Source organism: Drosophila gunungcola, assembly GCF_025200985.1.
Source record: "Drosophila gunungcola strain Sukarami chromosome 2R unlocalized genomic scaffold, Dgunungcola_SK_2 000012F, whole genome shotgun sequence".
Lineage (NCBI taxonomy): Eukaryota > Metazoa > Arthropoda > Insecta > Diptera > Drosophilidae > Drosophila > Drosophila gunungcola.
The window spans coordinates 2,325,854-2,340,207 of record NW_026453170.1 but is presented as its reverse complement, the minus strand read 5'-3'; the positions used below and the strand labels follow the sequence as shown (position 1 = coordinate 2,340,207).

General features: G+C 44.7%; 2 protein-coding genes across 2 annotated transcripts; both read right to left on the bottom strand.

Annotated features, from left to right (window-relative positions):
• Positions 1–7,151: 7,151 nt before the first annotated feature.
• LOC128255811 (E3 ubiquitin-protein ligase Topors-like) lies at positions 7,152–8,522 on the bottom strand. Its single transcript, XM_052985571.1, has 2 exons — positions 8,231–8,522; positions 7,152–8,171 (listed from the first exon to the last, which is right to left on the bottom strand). The coding sequence occupies exons 1-2, from the start codon at positions 8,341–8,343 to the stop codon at positions 7,274–7,276; spliced, it is 1,011 nt and encodes a 336-aa protein (XP_052841531.1). The 5' UTR covers positions 8,344–8,522; the 3' UTR covers positions 7,152–7,273.
• A 510-nt stretch (positions 8,523–9,032) lies between these two features.
• LOC128255805 (E3 ubiquitin-protein ligase Topors-like) lies at positions 9,033–14,072 on the bottom strand. Its single transcript, XM_052985565.1, has 4 exons — positions 13,227–14,072; positions 12,702–13,162; positions 11,159–12,633; positions 9,033–10,574 (listed from the first exon to the last, which is right to left on the bottom strand). The coding sequence occupies exons 1-4, from the start codon at positions 13,617–13,619 to the stop codon at positions 9,628–9,630; spliced, it is 3,276 nt and encodes a 1,091-aa protein (XP_052841525.1). The 5' UTR covers positions 13,620–14,072; the 3' UTR covers positions 9,033–9,627.
• Between the last annotated feature and the right edge of the window lie 282 nt (positions 14,073–14,354).

The following is a 14,354-nucleotide window of genomic DNA, read 5'->3' as shown; positions in this document are numbered from 1 at the left end:
ACCGCAACTTGCTCGGTACCGTTACCGCAACCAAAATAAAAAATGTTTACCAAAAGCGAACCCTAATCAAAATATTTAAATTGGTTACCCCGTATAAGTAACCGAAAGGTCTATTTGTTTGTTTTAATCCATGTCACAAATACTTTTAAATTGTATTAACAAAAAATAAAATTGAATCTCTAAGTTTTTTTGTGATAATAATTGAGACTAATTGAGATCTTTATATTCTTATAGATTTACACAGTATGGTTAACTTTAATTAGGCAATATATGCGTTAAGCATTAGTAACTGGCACATTTTTCCTAGTGCATGCCTTTCATTGCAGGATTTCTGCGCAGTTGTTGATTTTATTGGAATTGCAAATGCGTAGTGCCAGTATTGCATTGTGAGTGCAACAACGCTATCGATTCGGCGACAATTGAATCGCATGAGCCGAGCATCAGTTCCATTAGCAGCCGGCTCGAAATAATGGCATCCATTCATACCCAGAATATTTGAGAGCAACTCATTAGGCCCGAGCATGATTAATTAGAGCTGATGGATGGCCAATTGACAGACGGCATAACGAACGAGCAAGGAGGCGCCAGGATACATTATTGATGGACGGACATGCATGCAGGGAATCCGGATCTCAAAGCGAGAGCCACTCGAAAAGGGGACACTTGGCACTGCCATCCAGCGCCAGCGCCTTGGCCTAATTGCCCAAAGAAGGACGTCCAATACAGGAGCAACGTGGTAAAGTGGCAATAATAACGAATTAGCAAACAATTTCAAGTATTAGGCAAGCACAACTAACCAAGAGGGTGGCCACGAGAGTTGCTAGTTTGCTAGAATTTTAATTAATTGAAATATGTAAGGGACTAACGTTGGAAATGGGCTGTGTTTTAAGTGCGTTAGTCTATAAGCCTAATCAGTAGCGCTGGAGTAATGGCTTTGTAGAGCTTAATTAGTTTATAATTTAAAAACATAAGTATGTTAGTGCTTGGGTAAAATATTAAGACACTAACAAATACTGCAAACATTAATTTTTTAAGATAGGGTTTGATGAAATCAAAGTACTTCTTTTCCTGAGATTAAGGTTTTTCTAAATTAAAGTATATATTAAAGTACTTTTCACAAAATTATCCAACCTCAGATGAATACGAATTTTAAAGAAAGATTAAATAACTTTATTTATGCCATTAAAATTTTAGTACTTTTGGCTTGGGCTTGGCATTGAGGTCGCGATATAAGCTTTAATGCTTTATAATTGTATAATAGGTTTTAATTTTGGTTTTTATAATCAAAAGCTACAAATATTTTCATGTATTCAATATAAATTTAATTGTTACGTTTTTCCTATTTTACTTAAACGTTATATTTGTATGGTTTTCCCTGAAACAACCTTGGAATTGAGACTAGCTGTGCTAAAGCTTTCTAAGCGATATTTCCGGTTTAAGAAAGTGGCTAAGCACACCTCCCCAAAGGCAAAGGCAACAACGGGGGGCCTCGGAAAACAAACTATTTCCAGTCAGACAAATGGCGTTAAGCACATAATAACCAATTTCTCTAAATACGGCCATAATTATGAACGCCTACGCGCTCATACGTTCAAAGACCCCACACACACACACACACACACACACACACAGGATGCTTGTGAAGTGCTGCTGCTGTTTTTGTTTTTGTTTCAGGCTACTTCATTTGGCGCGCTTGTTCCCGCGAACTAAGTTTGTCCCGAAAGAGAAAGTGAAAGCAAGAGACTGAGAAAGTTGGTAAGTGAGAGCGGGCAAGGGCAAGGATTTATCGTAATTAGGCATGCATGAGCATATGCTGTCGTCTAAGCTCAAGGATGACTCTCATCCTCTGCCGCTTATTCTCTGCACTGGGAGAAATGACAACAAAGGCAAAATATCTTACTTTTAAATCCTTACATCATTTCAGATCACGAATATTTTTTAATGAGGATATTAAATCATTCTGCTATCTAAAAAATATGCTACTTGTATCAAATCTATTAAATAGCTCTTGAAAAATATATTGTTTTTAAATTTCTCAACTGTTCCTGTTTGAATGTGATTTTGAATTTATCACTTATTTGTTATAAACAAAATGGGTTCATAAATTTTTTATTCCGATTATTGTATTCTGATTAATTTTCAATTAAGCATTTTAATTTATATGAGTATCAGAAAGAGTTCACAAAAACGAATCAAATGAATTGCTGGAACACCAAATTTATCCATAATTTCCGCCAACATTTTTCCGCCGTGTTGGCAAACACAGACTTGGGCAAACAGCAAGGAAAGGGGGTGTGGCGATGGTTTGGGTAACGGTGGAAAAAAGGGGCCCCAATGTACATAATTAATTGTGCTGCTGTGTTGGCAAACACGCGGGCGCCGGAAAGTAGGCAACACGCTTTTTTTGGCAAAACGGTTCGCCGTAATTGATTGCCTCATGCACGTCACACACAAGCGAAGCCAAAGCGGTGTTTCAAAGCGCGAGTGTGTGTTTTTGTGTGTGTAATATCCGCCGGAGCTACAAGTATTTTGAAATGAATATTTCTTTAATTAGTTCGCTGCTGGCAAAGCTATTTGCTGCGGTTCCAAAGGGGTTTGGATATGCTAAAAGGCCAAGCCGCAAAAGACTTGACCGCAAATAATAATGCACAAATGTTGCCGCACCGCAAGTGTTTCCAGGCAGCACACACACACACAGCCGGGTCGGGATATTTTCTTAAATTAACATTAGCAACATTTGGAGCTGCCATTAAGATGGTCGCCTAGCAGCCATTTCAAGGCTCTCGCAAGACAGTCCCAAAAAGGTCATTCCGCAAAGACAGTCATACTTCCATAACATTTATAGTACAAACTATAGATAACGTACCTTAATTAATTAAGTATTTTGAAAATTATTATTTTATATAACAAAAAAAATCTACAATATTAAAGTTTTTTAAAATTTTTGCAACCAGTTCTCTACAATTTGTTAAATATTTTGAAAACCACTAACTGAACTACACACACTAAACTTAAAATTAATCTACAATAAATGTTTATAAATTTTTGAATAACCGCTCCCAATTTAAGTTTGTAAGGTCCGACTGTATGGCCTTTGGGCTCGCCCAACTCCGTTCAGTGGGCAAAAACAGTTAAGCATAAACATTGTCGTTGGCCGTGTTTAGTTTGGCTTCTTTAAACTATGGCCGGCAGCCTAAGCAAACTAATGGCAACTTCTGGGGGAGCATTATTACCTGGCGCCAGTCAAATTAACAGGAGAATAAAAAATTACGTATACGCAACGAGGACCTTTTGGACTTGTCGCACGTGTTCATAACCCGTTTGCTGCTGCCAAAACAAAACGTCGAATGTTTGTATAATGGCGAACATTAACATTTAACCTTGAAGGCACAAATTACCGGATTCTTGTCACCTTCGCACGCACCAGGGAGCCGAAACAGTAGCAGAAAGGAGCCGAGCGTAAAGAAAAGTTTGTTGTCCGCAACTTTTTACCTCGGCAGGCGGTCCGCGTTGGCAGACCCATAAAAAATCCAGCAGAGAGGCATCAACAGCCACGGAACATATGCGCCTCCGCCCACTTCGATGATGATAAGAGTGCGGCACAGTGGCGTTATGGCGTTATGGCATTCTGGCATTCCGGCATCTTGGCATCCCTGAATCCAGGCATCCTTGTATCCTGGCTGCCACCGCAGCAGCATGACGTCGTCCTCGCCGCCTCGTGATAAATAGCTTGATTTTAAGCGAAAGGCGCGGGAGTAGATTTATGACACACGCATTTTCTCGGCAAGAAAGTGGAAAGTCAGCTTCAGTGGAGTAGCAGCGGCAGCGGAAAGAAAAAACACGAATATCGAATGTCACGCAACAGGCCAGCACAGAGCAAAGTAAAGGAAAATCACCCATTTAAAGAACATTAATATTTATTTCAGCCTGAGAATGGTGAGCAATTTACACAGAAATTAAAAAAAAAAAAACGTGTTCTCGGAAATCAACTTTTACTTTGAGGGTTCCATTGTGATTGTTAAAGCTGTATTCAATTAAAAAATCATGCAGCAACTGCATAGTAATTAATGTTTAAAGCAATGGAATATACAAAATAACATAAAGCCTCGACTATAATTGCAAGTTTTAAACCAATAATCTCTTCCGTAAATAATTTGCCCTGGCATACATTTATGTTTAGTAAATTTTTGGACAATGAATGCAAGACAAAAACTAATCAACTTAAAATTTAAAATCCGTTGAAATATACTTAGCGATACTAGAAAGATTTGATTGCTGAATTAAAAAAACGTTTTTATGTTTATTGAAAAGTGATGACTGTTTTATGACTTTTCCACTTCAATTGGGTTATGTAGCCAAGGCAGCGAGTTTCCGCTTAAGAGTTAAGCTGCGACAATTGTGGAGAAATTGAATCATTCTTCGAGAGAAAAGTGAGAAGTTTTTGATTGAACATTTAAAGAACGACCGCGATTGGGTTTCGTGTTTGCGTCCGGAATCGATTTCGAATCGCGTCGCGGTAGCCATGGTATTCCTGGCAATTTCCTCAACACCGCCAGCCGATGAAGGAGTCTGCTAAGCTGCTTACACCCGCACACACAACATTTCCACGCTGACGAAGCAACCTCAACAATTTCAACATCCGGCTTCCGCTGCAATGTAATGGAAACTCGACGCGAACGCCGTGCCTCCGTGCTGTGCCAACATATTAAAGTTGGCAAGTGCCGAAAGGGGAAAAACAGCAGCGAGCACTGAGAAAAAACTTGATATTGCTTACAATATTCCTCATCATTTTAATAATAAACTTAACGTTTGATGCAGAATATATGATATTTTTCTAATTGAAAAAAAATACGGATTTATATATTTATAAATATGTGACTTAATGAAAACCTATGCGATATTTACACTGAAAACAGTATACAAAAAGGCTTTTTATTCGATCTTTGCAATATGATATACATCATACGCTTTTATATGCAATTTAAATTATCATAAATAACAATATTTAATTTTATGCACATTTAAACTACACAAATAAGAATTTATTGGTGTTTAACAACCAGACGATCAATTGAATCAAAAGACGCAATAATTTTGTAAAGATATATTATTTTAAATTTAATTCAAATTAATTCGTTTTCATTGCATAAAAATATAAACAGAAAAATAATTTTCTGTCCCTGCAAAATCGGAATCCACGGATGAGGGTCGGAAATCTGAGGCAAGACAAGAATAAAACCAAAAGTGACACATTGCAGCGGGATATCGAGCGGGACGATGAGCAGATTGTCGGCGCTTTCTCCAGGGCTTAGAAAGGCGAAGAGCTGTAAGGGCGACAGGTGGCCGGAGTCCTCTCATAAATCAGATCCTGGCCCAAAAATATTCGGCCTAAATGCGAACTCATAACTCCCGCACCGCATATCATTTGGCGGCGGTCTTGATTAATTGCTCGCCGCGGCGAATGTGGAAATTATTTTAATTTTCCAAAGCCACGCGCATAATTTGAGATAAGCCAAACAACGCAACGAACACTCGGAAACGAACACTTATGCCGGATAATTCGTTGGGGTCCCGGAAAATCTCGGCCCCTTGAGCGGCATATATATGAATATTTTATGCAGATCGTGAACGTCATTTTCATGAAATGCACATTAAAGCCAAAAGCTAAGAGGCGCCTGCGAGTCAGCGGTGCGTATGCGTGATATCTGAAACGTTTAATTCAAGTCGGCGGCGTAATTTGCAACTCAAACTTAAATCCTGGCAGGCAAACTAGTTTTAGCCCCGGCACCGCAGCCTGACAATTGCCACCCCGACCCATTTCAACGTCTTGAAATGCAACTCAAACTGGCAGAAAGTTTGGAATCGTCTCGCTTTTATTCGTTGACTGTCTTTCGAAGAAAAAAAAATGAGTTGGCGGCAATGTGGGTGGGCTTTGGGCCAAGTCAGCAAGTCAAATAAAAAGTTTTTCGTCAACATTACGCAAATTAGTTTGTCAGTCGAGCCAAGCAAATGCAGCCGACAAAACCCTAATGACATTTAGACTAAGGGATAACTTTTCCAGAGCTAAGCCGAGATCCCGTGATGAATGATGGAGTCCTTTAGTCAGCTTCAAACTGCGTTTTTCATCCACAGTTAGCTTTGCCCGATGGTAGAAATTGTTTATCCTGGCAACGTAATAATAGAATGTGCACATTAACGAATGTTATTGGTATAGTAAATCGAGCTATCTATAATTCGTAGATTAAATGATCTTTAAAATCGTTTACATTAATGATTTAAATAGTTTTCAATATTTGTTTATCCTTTTCTTTGAAATAAAAAACACAATTTGTTAGCTAAAAATGTTTGTTTAAAAAAGTTCAATATGATCACGAACTCGTTTTGAGAGTCATTGATATTTATCCAATACACAAAAATGTTTCTTAGAGATAGTTAACACAATTTGGTTGAAATGTTTCAATTTAAAAAAGGTCAATATGATACAATTTTCACCGCCGAGCTGCATCTTTCATCTTCAGTTAGCTGGCCTAATGGCCGAAGTTTACGCCCCCTGACAATTATGATGATTCGATTCGATTTCGGAGGGCCTCATTCGATATGCATTAATGCTCCGCTGTGCCGACGAAATCATAAAATCAAATATGCATTGAATTACCGTGTACGGCAGGACAATTATATTATACCTTCTGTCGATAAAAACAAAAAAATAAAACAAAAAGGGAAAGGGAAAGGGAAAGGCGAGCAAGCCGCACCGAAAAAAAAGGAATATTTAACTCAATTTTCTGGCCGTGAATTTGGTACCACAAGCAGCTGGGCCACCTCCGCATCCGTAATTCCCGTAACTCCCGTAACTCCGGGCCCACTCCGCCGGCGAAAACCCTAAATCGGCCGCATTTTTCACTCCACAATTTTTTTGTTTTTTTTTTTTAGCTCTCGTTTATGCGCAAAAGTGCGTGTAATTCAATTTTTCATGCGCCATGTGACAAGGGATGTGGGATGGGGGTGCGCTGCTACCTTTTTTGGGCGGAATTAAGACAAAGGGAAATATGCGCTAAAGGCATATTTGGCACGCAATTTTCCACGGCCTGTTCTTATTGATGGGCCATCCCTTTTTCAGTTATCCAATGCCGTTATCGTTATCAATTTTTAATGCTATTTGAACCCTTTTTTTGCCGTGTTCGCGAGCATAAATAGAGATCTCAGCGCATTAGTTACTATGTATTATACATGAGCTTAAAAAGTGGCAACAGGACATTGTAGTTAAAGGTTTATCCTAGCGCGGGTGACGACGACGGGAGCGAACGGCAGTTTGCCGAGATCCGGATACGGATCCGATGGCGTGTGCATTGAGATTGCGCATTAAACGGGCATTGCCCAAACGGATCAATCGTCCGCTCGGCAGGACGAGATTGCCATCCTGTCCTGTCCTGGCATCGAACATGCTGCGCTCGATGGCCATCTCCAGATCCAGATCTTCCACTTGCATTCTGCTACCGGAGGATGTGGCCGGCTGATGGCCTGGTTGCGTGGCCTGTTGGTGTTGCTGCTGGTTTTGGTTTTGGTGTCCTGCCTGTGCTGCTGGCTGTTGGGATTGCTGAGCCGGCTGCTGCTGCTGCTGGGTTTGTCCGCCTGTTTGGGCCGCCGTTTGCTGACCTCCCTGACCAGTAGCTGGTGTAACCGGGCCACTTGGCCCCGGCAAAGGGTGATTGAACTGCTCTCTCATCAGATCCTGCAGCTCCCCGAAGTCCTCATCCTCCAGCTCCAGGTCCGCCTCGAAGCCCCCGCAATCGTCGTGGTTGATGCGCCGCGAGAACTCCACAAAGCTGTGCAGTCTCAAGGACAAATCCTGGCGCACCCTGGCCATCGACGAGGTGCTGGGGGCATTCTCAACCTCCGGCAACGCCCTGTACTGGGTGTTACACTCGTAGGCAATGAGGTCGTTGTACGGGGATCGGGCAAAGTTGATCAGCTCGTGGACAAACTGATGGGTCTTGGGGCCAAAGTAGCTGGACAGCTCCGAGCCGAAGCTTGAGCTCTTCATGCTGACACGGGGTAGCAGGCTGAGGATCGTCTCGTACAGACAGAACACATCCGACTTCCCGGTTTTAACGAGCACCGAAATATCCCGGTTCACCCAGTTCATAACCCGATGGATCTCGAAGGGATTACGGCTGTGAAATATCGCGATTTCGCAGATCATTCAAGACTTCCAATGGGAGCTAGGACTCACCTAAAAAATTGCGGCGACCAATCGCGATAGTCGGGCTTTTGGCGTTCCGGCAGCGAATACAGCGAGTTGGCATAGACGTACACTCGCCATTGGACCATGTAAAGGGGCATCATAGCTACTGGCCTAACTAAGTCCCGATCTATACAAAATAATGTATGTATGTAATTTAGTGCAACTCCAACGAAACTTCAGCTCGAAGTGACTGGCCAAAGCAATTTGCTGGAATTGTCAGTCTCAAATCGGATTCCAACGTTCCCCTGGCTTCTGTCACTTGGACACACTAGCCTATTCCTAAGTAATTTGGTCATGTTTACTCAACAATAACCAATACAATTCACAAAAGCCGAAACAAGAAGCCGATTGTTTATTGTTTATTGCGCAGAAACAACGGAGTTATGGTGCCTTACTGTACTGTCAGACTTAAGGCCTTCTGCACGATACGACGAGACAAAATTGGAACGATGGAAATGAGAACTAACTTTTGTAATTACAGTGTTCACTCGAAGCAATGAACTAAAAACTTGTCCTTGCTTTCTGTTAAGAATGTAGCTATTGCAAAAACTGAATATATTTTAAGACAACTAAAATTCGTTATTAATAAAATTGAGATAAAAGATTCTTCTTGAGCTAATGAATTCAAATTTCCCAAACATTTTTTTTATGAATCGAACACTATTAATTCCAAGTTCAAGCACAGAAGAGTTGCACTTATTTTGTCTTTTTAAATATTTTTGGTTTTTAGCGCCATAGGTTAACCCAACCCAAATTCTGTATGGACCGTTAAAAAATAATTCAAATGGTCTACATTTAATCATTATGTATTTGATTCGTATTGTAGATATTTTTGTTCTTTGTATGCAGAGTACACTAAAATTCATAACTGGCCACGCCCATTTATGCAAAAAACATTAACACTATCGCCATACATTGATCGGCGCCAGTTTTGTGATTTACAAGCTACGAACAGTACAGCTAGTTTCCATAAGTATAGTAAGTATATGTAGGTTGTGGTTAACTTAAATAAATACATTTACAATCGATGTTGGGATGGGAAGGGACTGAGCTTCAGAGATATAGAATGTAGTTTTGGGGATGGGCTATATGCGAGAACATCCAAACAATGTTGCAGTTGAAAGGTGTGTGAACGTACATTTATATTTAAATTTAAATTTTAGAGATATAGGGGTCTGAATATATACAACTTAAAATGGCAACCCTAGTGCTAGAGTACATCTAGTTTGAGCTTACACTTACTAATTTTTATTACTTACATAGCAAGGTTACAATAACTATTATATTTTTGGGTTAAGGGGATTCAGGAATCGAAACAAGCAAAGACGGAAACCAGTTAAACACTTCTTTAAATAAACAACTTAAATAAAAATCGAATCTATCGCTTAAGCCAGAAACGCTAGAGCCCAGGTTGCATCGTCTGGGTCATGGTTTTCCGGCTCCGGCTCCGGGTCCTCCTCCTCTTCATCGTTGTTGTCGCTGTCATCCTCCTCCTCCTCCTCCCCCTCCTCCTCATTCTCCTCTGCTTTCTCCTCCTCCTGTTCATCTCCATCTCCGCCTTCATCATCATCGTCATCGTCCACGTTCTCGTCCTCGTCCTCGTCCTCGTCCTGGTCATCTTGTTCTTCAGTGGCAGTGGCTGTATCTTCGGCGGTTTCCACCTCTGCTTCTCCAATCACGTCGATTGCTGCTTCCAGGGGACTTTGTCCATTACTGGGCACCGGATCGGCATCTTCATCAGCATCGGAGTAGATGCCCAGATGAGCGTCATCCGCCTCCAAAGCATGTGAGCTGCCGCGTAGTGTGTTGCGCAGAAAGCTGAGCGATATATCTGCCCCATCAGAATGTTCGTTGAAGAGTCCGATCTCCCGCGGCTGCGTCAGCGTGGACAGTTCTATCAGGGAGTTGGCTATGTCGTGCTCCTCCATCGCTACCGGGCCACGCATCAGGGGATCGCCGGCATAGCCCGCTGCCCTCCAGCTGAACGAACTCGGCGGCACCGAACTCGATGTGGCTGTTGAGCTGCTGGCCAAACTGGCGCTCTGGCTGGACTGATTGCTGTTGCTGCAGCTGCGTCGCCGCTTTGGTGCACTGCATCCCGGTTCGGCGTCCGCTGTCGCCGCTGGAAGCGTCTCTGCGTTTTGGGGCAACTCCTGCTGCGGTTCCCCTTCATCGCCATCGGGCATCCTCAGTTCCAGTTTGAGTGGTTTACGATCCTCCAGAGTTGCCTCTGCTTTTAGAGTGGCCCGCAGAGCGCTTAGCTGTAGGTTCTCAGTGCTGTCATCATCTGAATCATCACTGCTGGTATTGTTGTTATTGGTGTTGGGGTGACCTGGGGAAAAAGTTGACAAATAGCATTGATTACAAATCGAAATGATAATCTACATCCATACAAACTAGAGGGGTTTCAACCATTAGTAAAATTGTTTTGAATTATCTTTAAAAAAATTTTTGGTTTCAGATGACTTTAGAAGGAAGTTGGTATTACACAACCAATATATACCAGTGTGCGCTATCGGCACTATATTTTATGAGAATATCGGAGATTTAGCCCTTGGTTTAAGATAAATAATTTATCTAATTATCTTTATATTTTTTAAAAGATGTTCCACTACTAAGTTAAGTGCCAGCACTGATCTATTGCATACATTGCAGTAGTTTTATATTCTGAACATATGTTTGGAAACACTGCTGGAACTATCTTGCAATATTAGTATGAATCATCTATAATGCAAACTTTTGGACAACGTTGCGATAAGAAACGTATAAGGTATAAAGTTCTTCATGTTTGTCCGCAGTTTTTCCAAAACTTTGTTCAGAATATAGTCATCACTTTTTTTTGTACCATACTTAAAACTACTGCAATGTATTCAATTGATCAATGTAGACAACGTTGCGATAAGAATCGTCACCAACCGGTAGTCTCTGTGCTGTCGCCACCGGACTCGTCACCAGACGAACTGTGGCTGTCACTGCTGCTGTCCGGTTGCTCCGGGGGTTGCTGTTCGGTCTGCTCCCGCTCCATCCGCCTCCGCAGCTCCAGAATGGCCTCCTCCACCTGGCTCAGACCTTGATCCACATCCTCCGCCCGGCGTCTCCGTTTGCGAGATGATCGTTTGCCCTTTGCGCTTTTGCTTGAACGTTTTTTGCTTGAGGCCTTCTTCTTGCGTTGTTTTCTCTTGGCTGGCTCCGGATTTGAGGAACTGCTGGCACTGCTGTCATCGCTGCTGCTGCTCAAGTGGAAGGAAGAGCTGCTGCAGCTGCTGTTGCTGCTGCCACTGGCACTCCGGACAAGGATGGAAGAGCGCTGACGCGATCTCTTCGAACGCGTTGAGCGCACTGTGCGCAACTGATCGAGGCGACGAGCCTCCTCCACCACCAGCTTCCAGTTCTTGCCCCTGTTGGCCGCCGCACTTGTGCTGGGGCCCATGAACAAGCCCTGATCTCTGGCGGACTGGTCCACAGATGATTGTATCGCCTGGTCGGCGAGACTCGCAGCCGGAGGAGCTTCGTTCTGCTCGTTCACGAACACCACATCAGAGTCACTGTTTGAGTCCAAGCTCACCTGCTCGGGTGTGCGCAGGTGCGGTGGCTTCAGTTCCAGCACAAAGACGCACTCATCCTCGTCGCCTGAGCTGCTGCTGCTCTGCAGCTCGATGTGGGCACTCACTGGGAGAGTGGCACCAGCGTGTCTCCGGCTGGGATTGCTCCCATCGTTGATGGCCGCCACTTCTGCATTCGCGGCTGCGTCGCCATCGTCGATCTCTATGACCTCCGCCTCTTCGCTGGCAACTGCCGCCGCCGCCGCTGGACGCCGCATGCTCAGGTTAATGGCCACCGTTTGGGAGCCCACATTGGATGTGGTGGTGCGGCGTATGGAGATGCCCGGCAGCTCACTGCCATCGCTGGCCATTGTCACGCTGAAGGAATGTGTGGCACCGGGATTGGTCACAATCACACTGGTCGACGGACGGCGAGCGCTGGCGGCGCTCCAATCGTTCGAGGACTCGGCATTGGCGGCCTCGCCGTCGCCGTCAGCCACCTCCAGGTGGAGATCACTCCCGTTCGAGGACTGGGTCTCCACCATGTCCAGCAGGTCCACCTCCACCTCCTCGGCCACGCGCGCCGAGTACTGGACCACATGGTCGTAGCCGATCATGTCGAAGGGGGAGCGGGCAAAGTTGAACAGCTCGTGGATGAAGTGGCTGGTGCGCTCGCCCAGATACGGCGACAGCCGGCGACGGAATGTGGGACCCAGTATGTTGGTCATGGGCAGGATGTCGTGCATCAGCTGCACCACAGTGCTCACGCTGTGGGCGGCATTCCTCAGCAGGCAGACAATGTCGCGATGGATCCAAGGCATCAGGCGATGCATCTGGGCGGGATTGTTTCTGTAGTAAAGGTAATAATAAAAGGCCTTAGCATGGGAAAACAAAGAGTAGATGGTATCAGGGCGCACCTGTAAAAGCGGGCACTCCACTCGCGAAAGTGACCCGTCAGGCTATCGCTGACGGGCAGGGCATAGAGCTTCCTGTCGTACACGTAGCGCCGCCAGAGCTGGCTCAGCGAGCCCGAGGTGGCCGCGTCCTGGTCGTGCCGGTAAAAGTTCATCAGCTCCATGCGGTAGGGCTCGAAGCGGTTGTACGAGTGCCGGCCGGCTGCCACCTCGGCTGCTGGCAGGACCTCTTCGCCCGCAGCTCCGGCGGCTAGGCCCGCCTCTATGTCGTTGGTCATCACGGCCTGGTTCTGCACCAGCGGCATGAACCTGGGACGCCTGACTATATGGAATCGTAGGGAAGGGTGATCTGGCAGACCGGGCGAAGAAGATTGCACCGGGTAGCGATCGTAGTCGTCCAGGGTACGGACATTGTGTATGATGGTCTTGAAGGGCTGTTTGCACAGCGGGCACTCGGGTTTGATCTGCGGGGGAGAAGGGTATTGCTTTAAAGGACTGGATTCGTTTGCGGTTCAGTAGGTCACTCACCTTGCTCCACTCGCACAGGCACTTGAAGCAGAACTGATGCATGCAGGAGTCCGTGAAGCACTTCCGCCGGCAGCGGGACAAACAGATGGCGCAGTTGGGCGGCGGCGAGGAGCGTCCCGCTGCGGCCTCCGCCGTGGCAGACGCACTGGTCCCCGGCTCACCGTTGGCATTGCCATTCTCCGGGCCCACGGTCCCGGACTCCTCACCCTCGTTGTCACCGGACTCGCTGCCACTCTCTGTGAGGTCGGCGAACTTCATCGCTGCAGCCGGAAGAGTACGGGCTCCGGCATTGGATCCCTCTGATCCCGGCTCCACGATCACCGAAGCGCCCACATCCTCCGCCCCAGAGTCGGGCACGTCGCCGGCATTGCCTCCCGGCGCCTCCTCGGCCATATTCCGGACTATATGGCAACCGAATGGACTGCGAAATCGACCGGAAAATGGGCGAGAACTCCGCTCGGAGTTTTGTGTCTACTCTGGCCTTCTCCTCTCTCCCTCTCCCTCTCGCCCTCTCCGTTGCTCTCTCGCTCGCTCTCGCTGGCACGCTACTCTATCATCTGGTTCGCAGTTCGGGTCTCATGCGTCGTTTTCCACGGGCCTTTTACGGGCCTGTGGCCACATTATCCGTAGTCTCTTCCGGTCTGGAAGGTGGTCAAAGGCCTGCACCTGTATATCGCACTCTTTTCAGACCAGAAATCGCACTATAACTCGGGTATTTAAGCAACTGAAAATGCAGGAAACTCGATTTTTTGTGCACTACAATGTGACCGTAAGTCGCGAACCGGGAAATGCTGCAAGCCACTGCTGAAAGTGGCGGTCCAACTTCTTTTTAAATACTTTAAAAAAATAGGAAAAAATATATAAAATTATTTTCTTTATCTTTTCTAAAATAAGTTGTTAGTACTATGAAATGAAGGAAAACTCGTCCGTAAGTTCCACAATTTTCGTTGACTTTGTACCAAAACTCAAAAACGTTTGAAACTAAGGAAAAACATTTCTCATTTATGAGTTGTTCGCCTAATGCTTATTGACCTTATGTTCCCTATCAATTTTCGAGTAGTAGAGTAAACAAAATGTTTGTCATAATTCTTTGTTGTGTATTGTGCAAGGCCATATTTCAGTACTTTT

What these genes read in the sequence shown, in the direction of transcription:
- LOC128255811 (XM_052985571.1), bottom strand. Translation starts at nt 8,343, where the DNA reads ATGATGCCCCTTTACATGGTCCAATGGCGAGTGTACGTCTATGCCAAC. An exon ending in TGGTCGCCGCAATTTTTTAG is followed by an intron (nt 8,172 to 8,230) that starts GTGAGTCCTAGC and finishes GATATTTCACAG; the next exon opens with CCGTAATCCCTTCGAGATCC.
- LOC128255805 (XM_052985565.1), bottom strand. Translation starts at nt 13,619, where the DNA reads ATGGCCGAGGAGGCGCCGGGAGGCAATGCCGGCGACGTGCCCGACTCT. An exon ending in TGGAGTGCCCGCTTTTACAG is followed by an intron (nt 12,634 to 12,701) that starts GTGCGCCCTGAT and finishes CCTTTACTACAG; the next exon opens with AAACAATCCCGCCCAGATGC. An exon ending in CGACAGCACAGAGACTACCG is followed by an intron (nt 10,575 to 11,158) that starts GTTGGTGACGAT and finishes CTTTTTCCCCAG; the next exon opens with GTCACCCCAACACCAATAAC.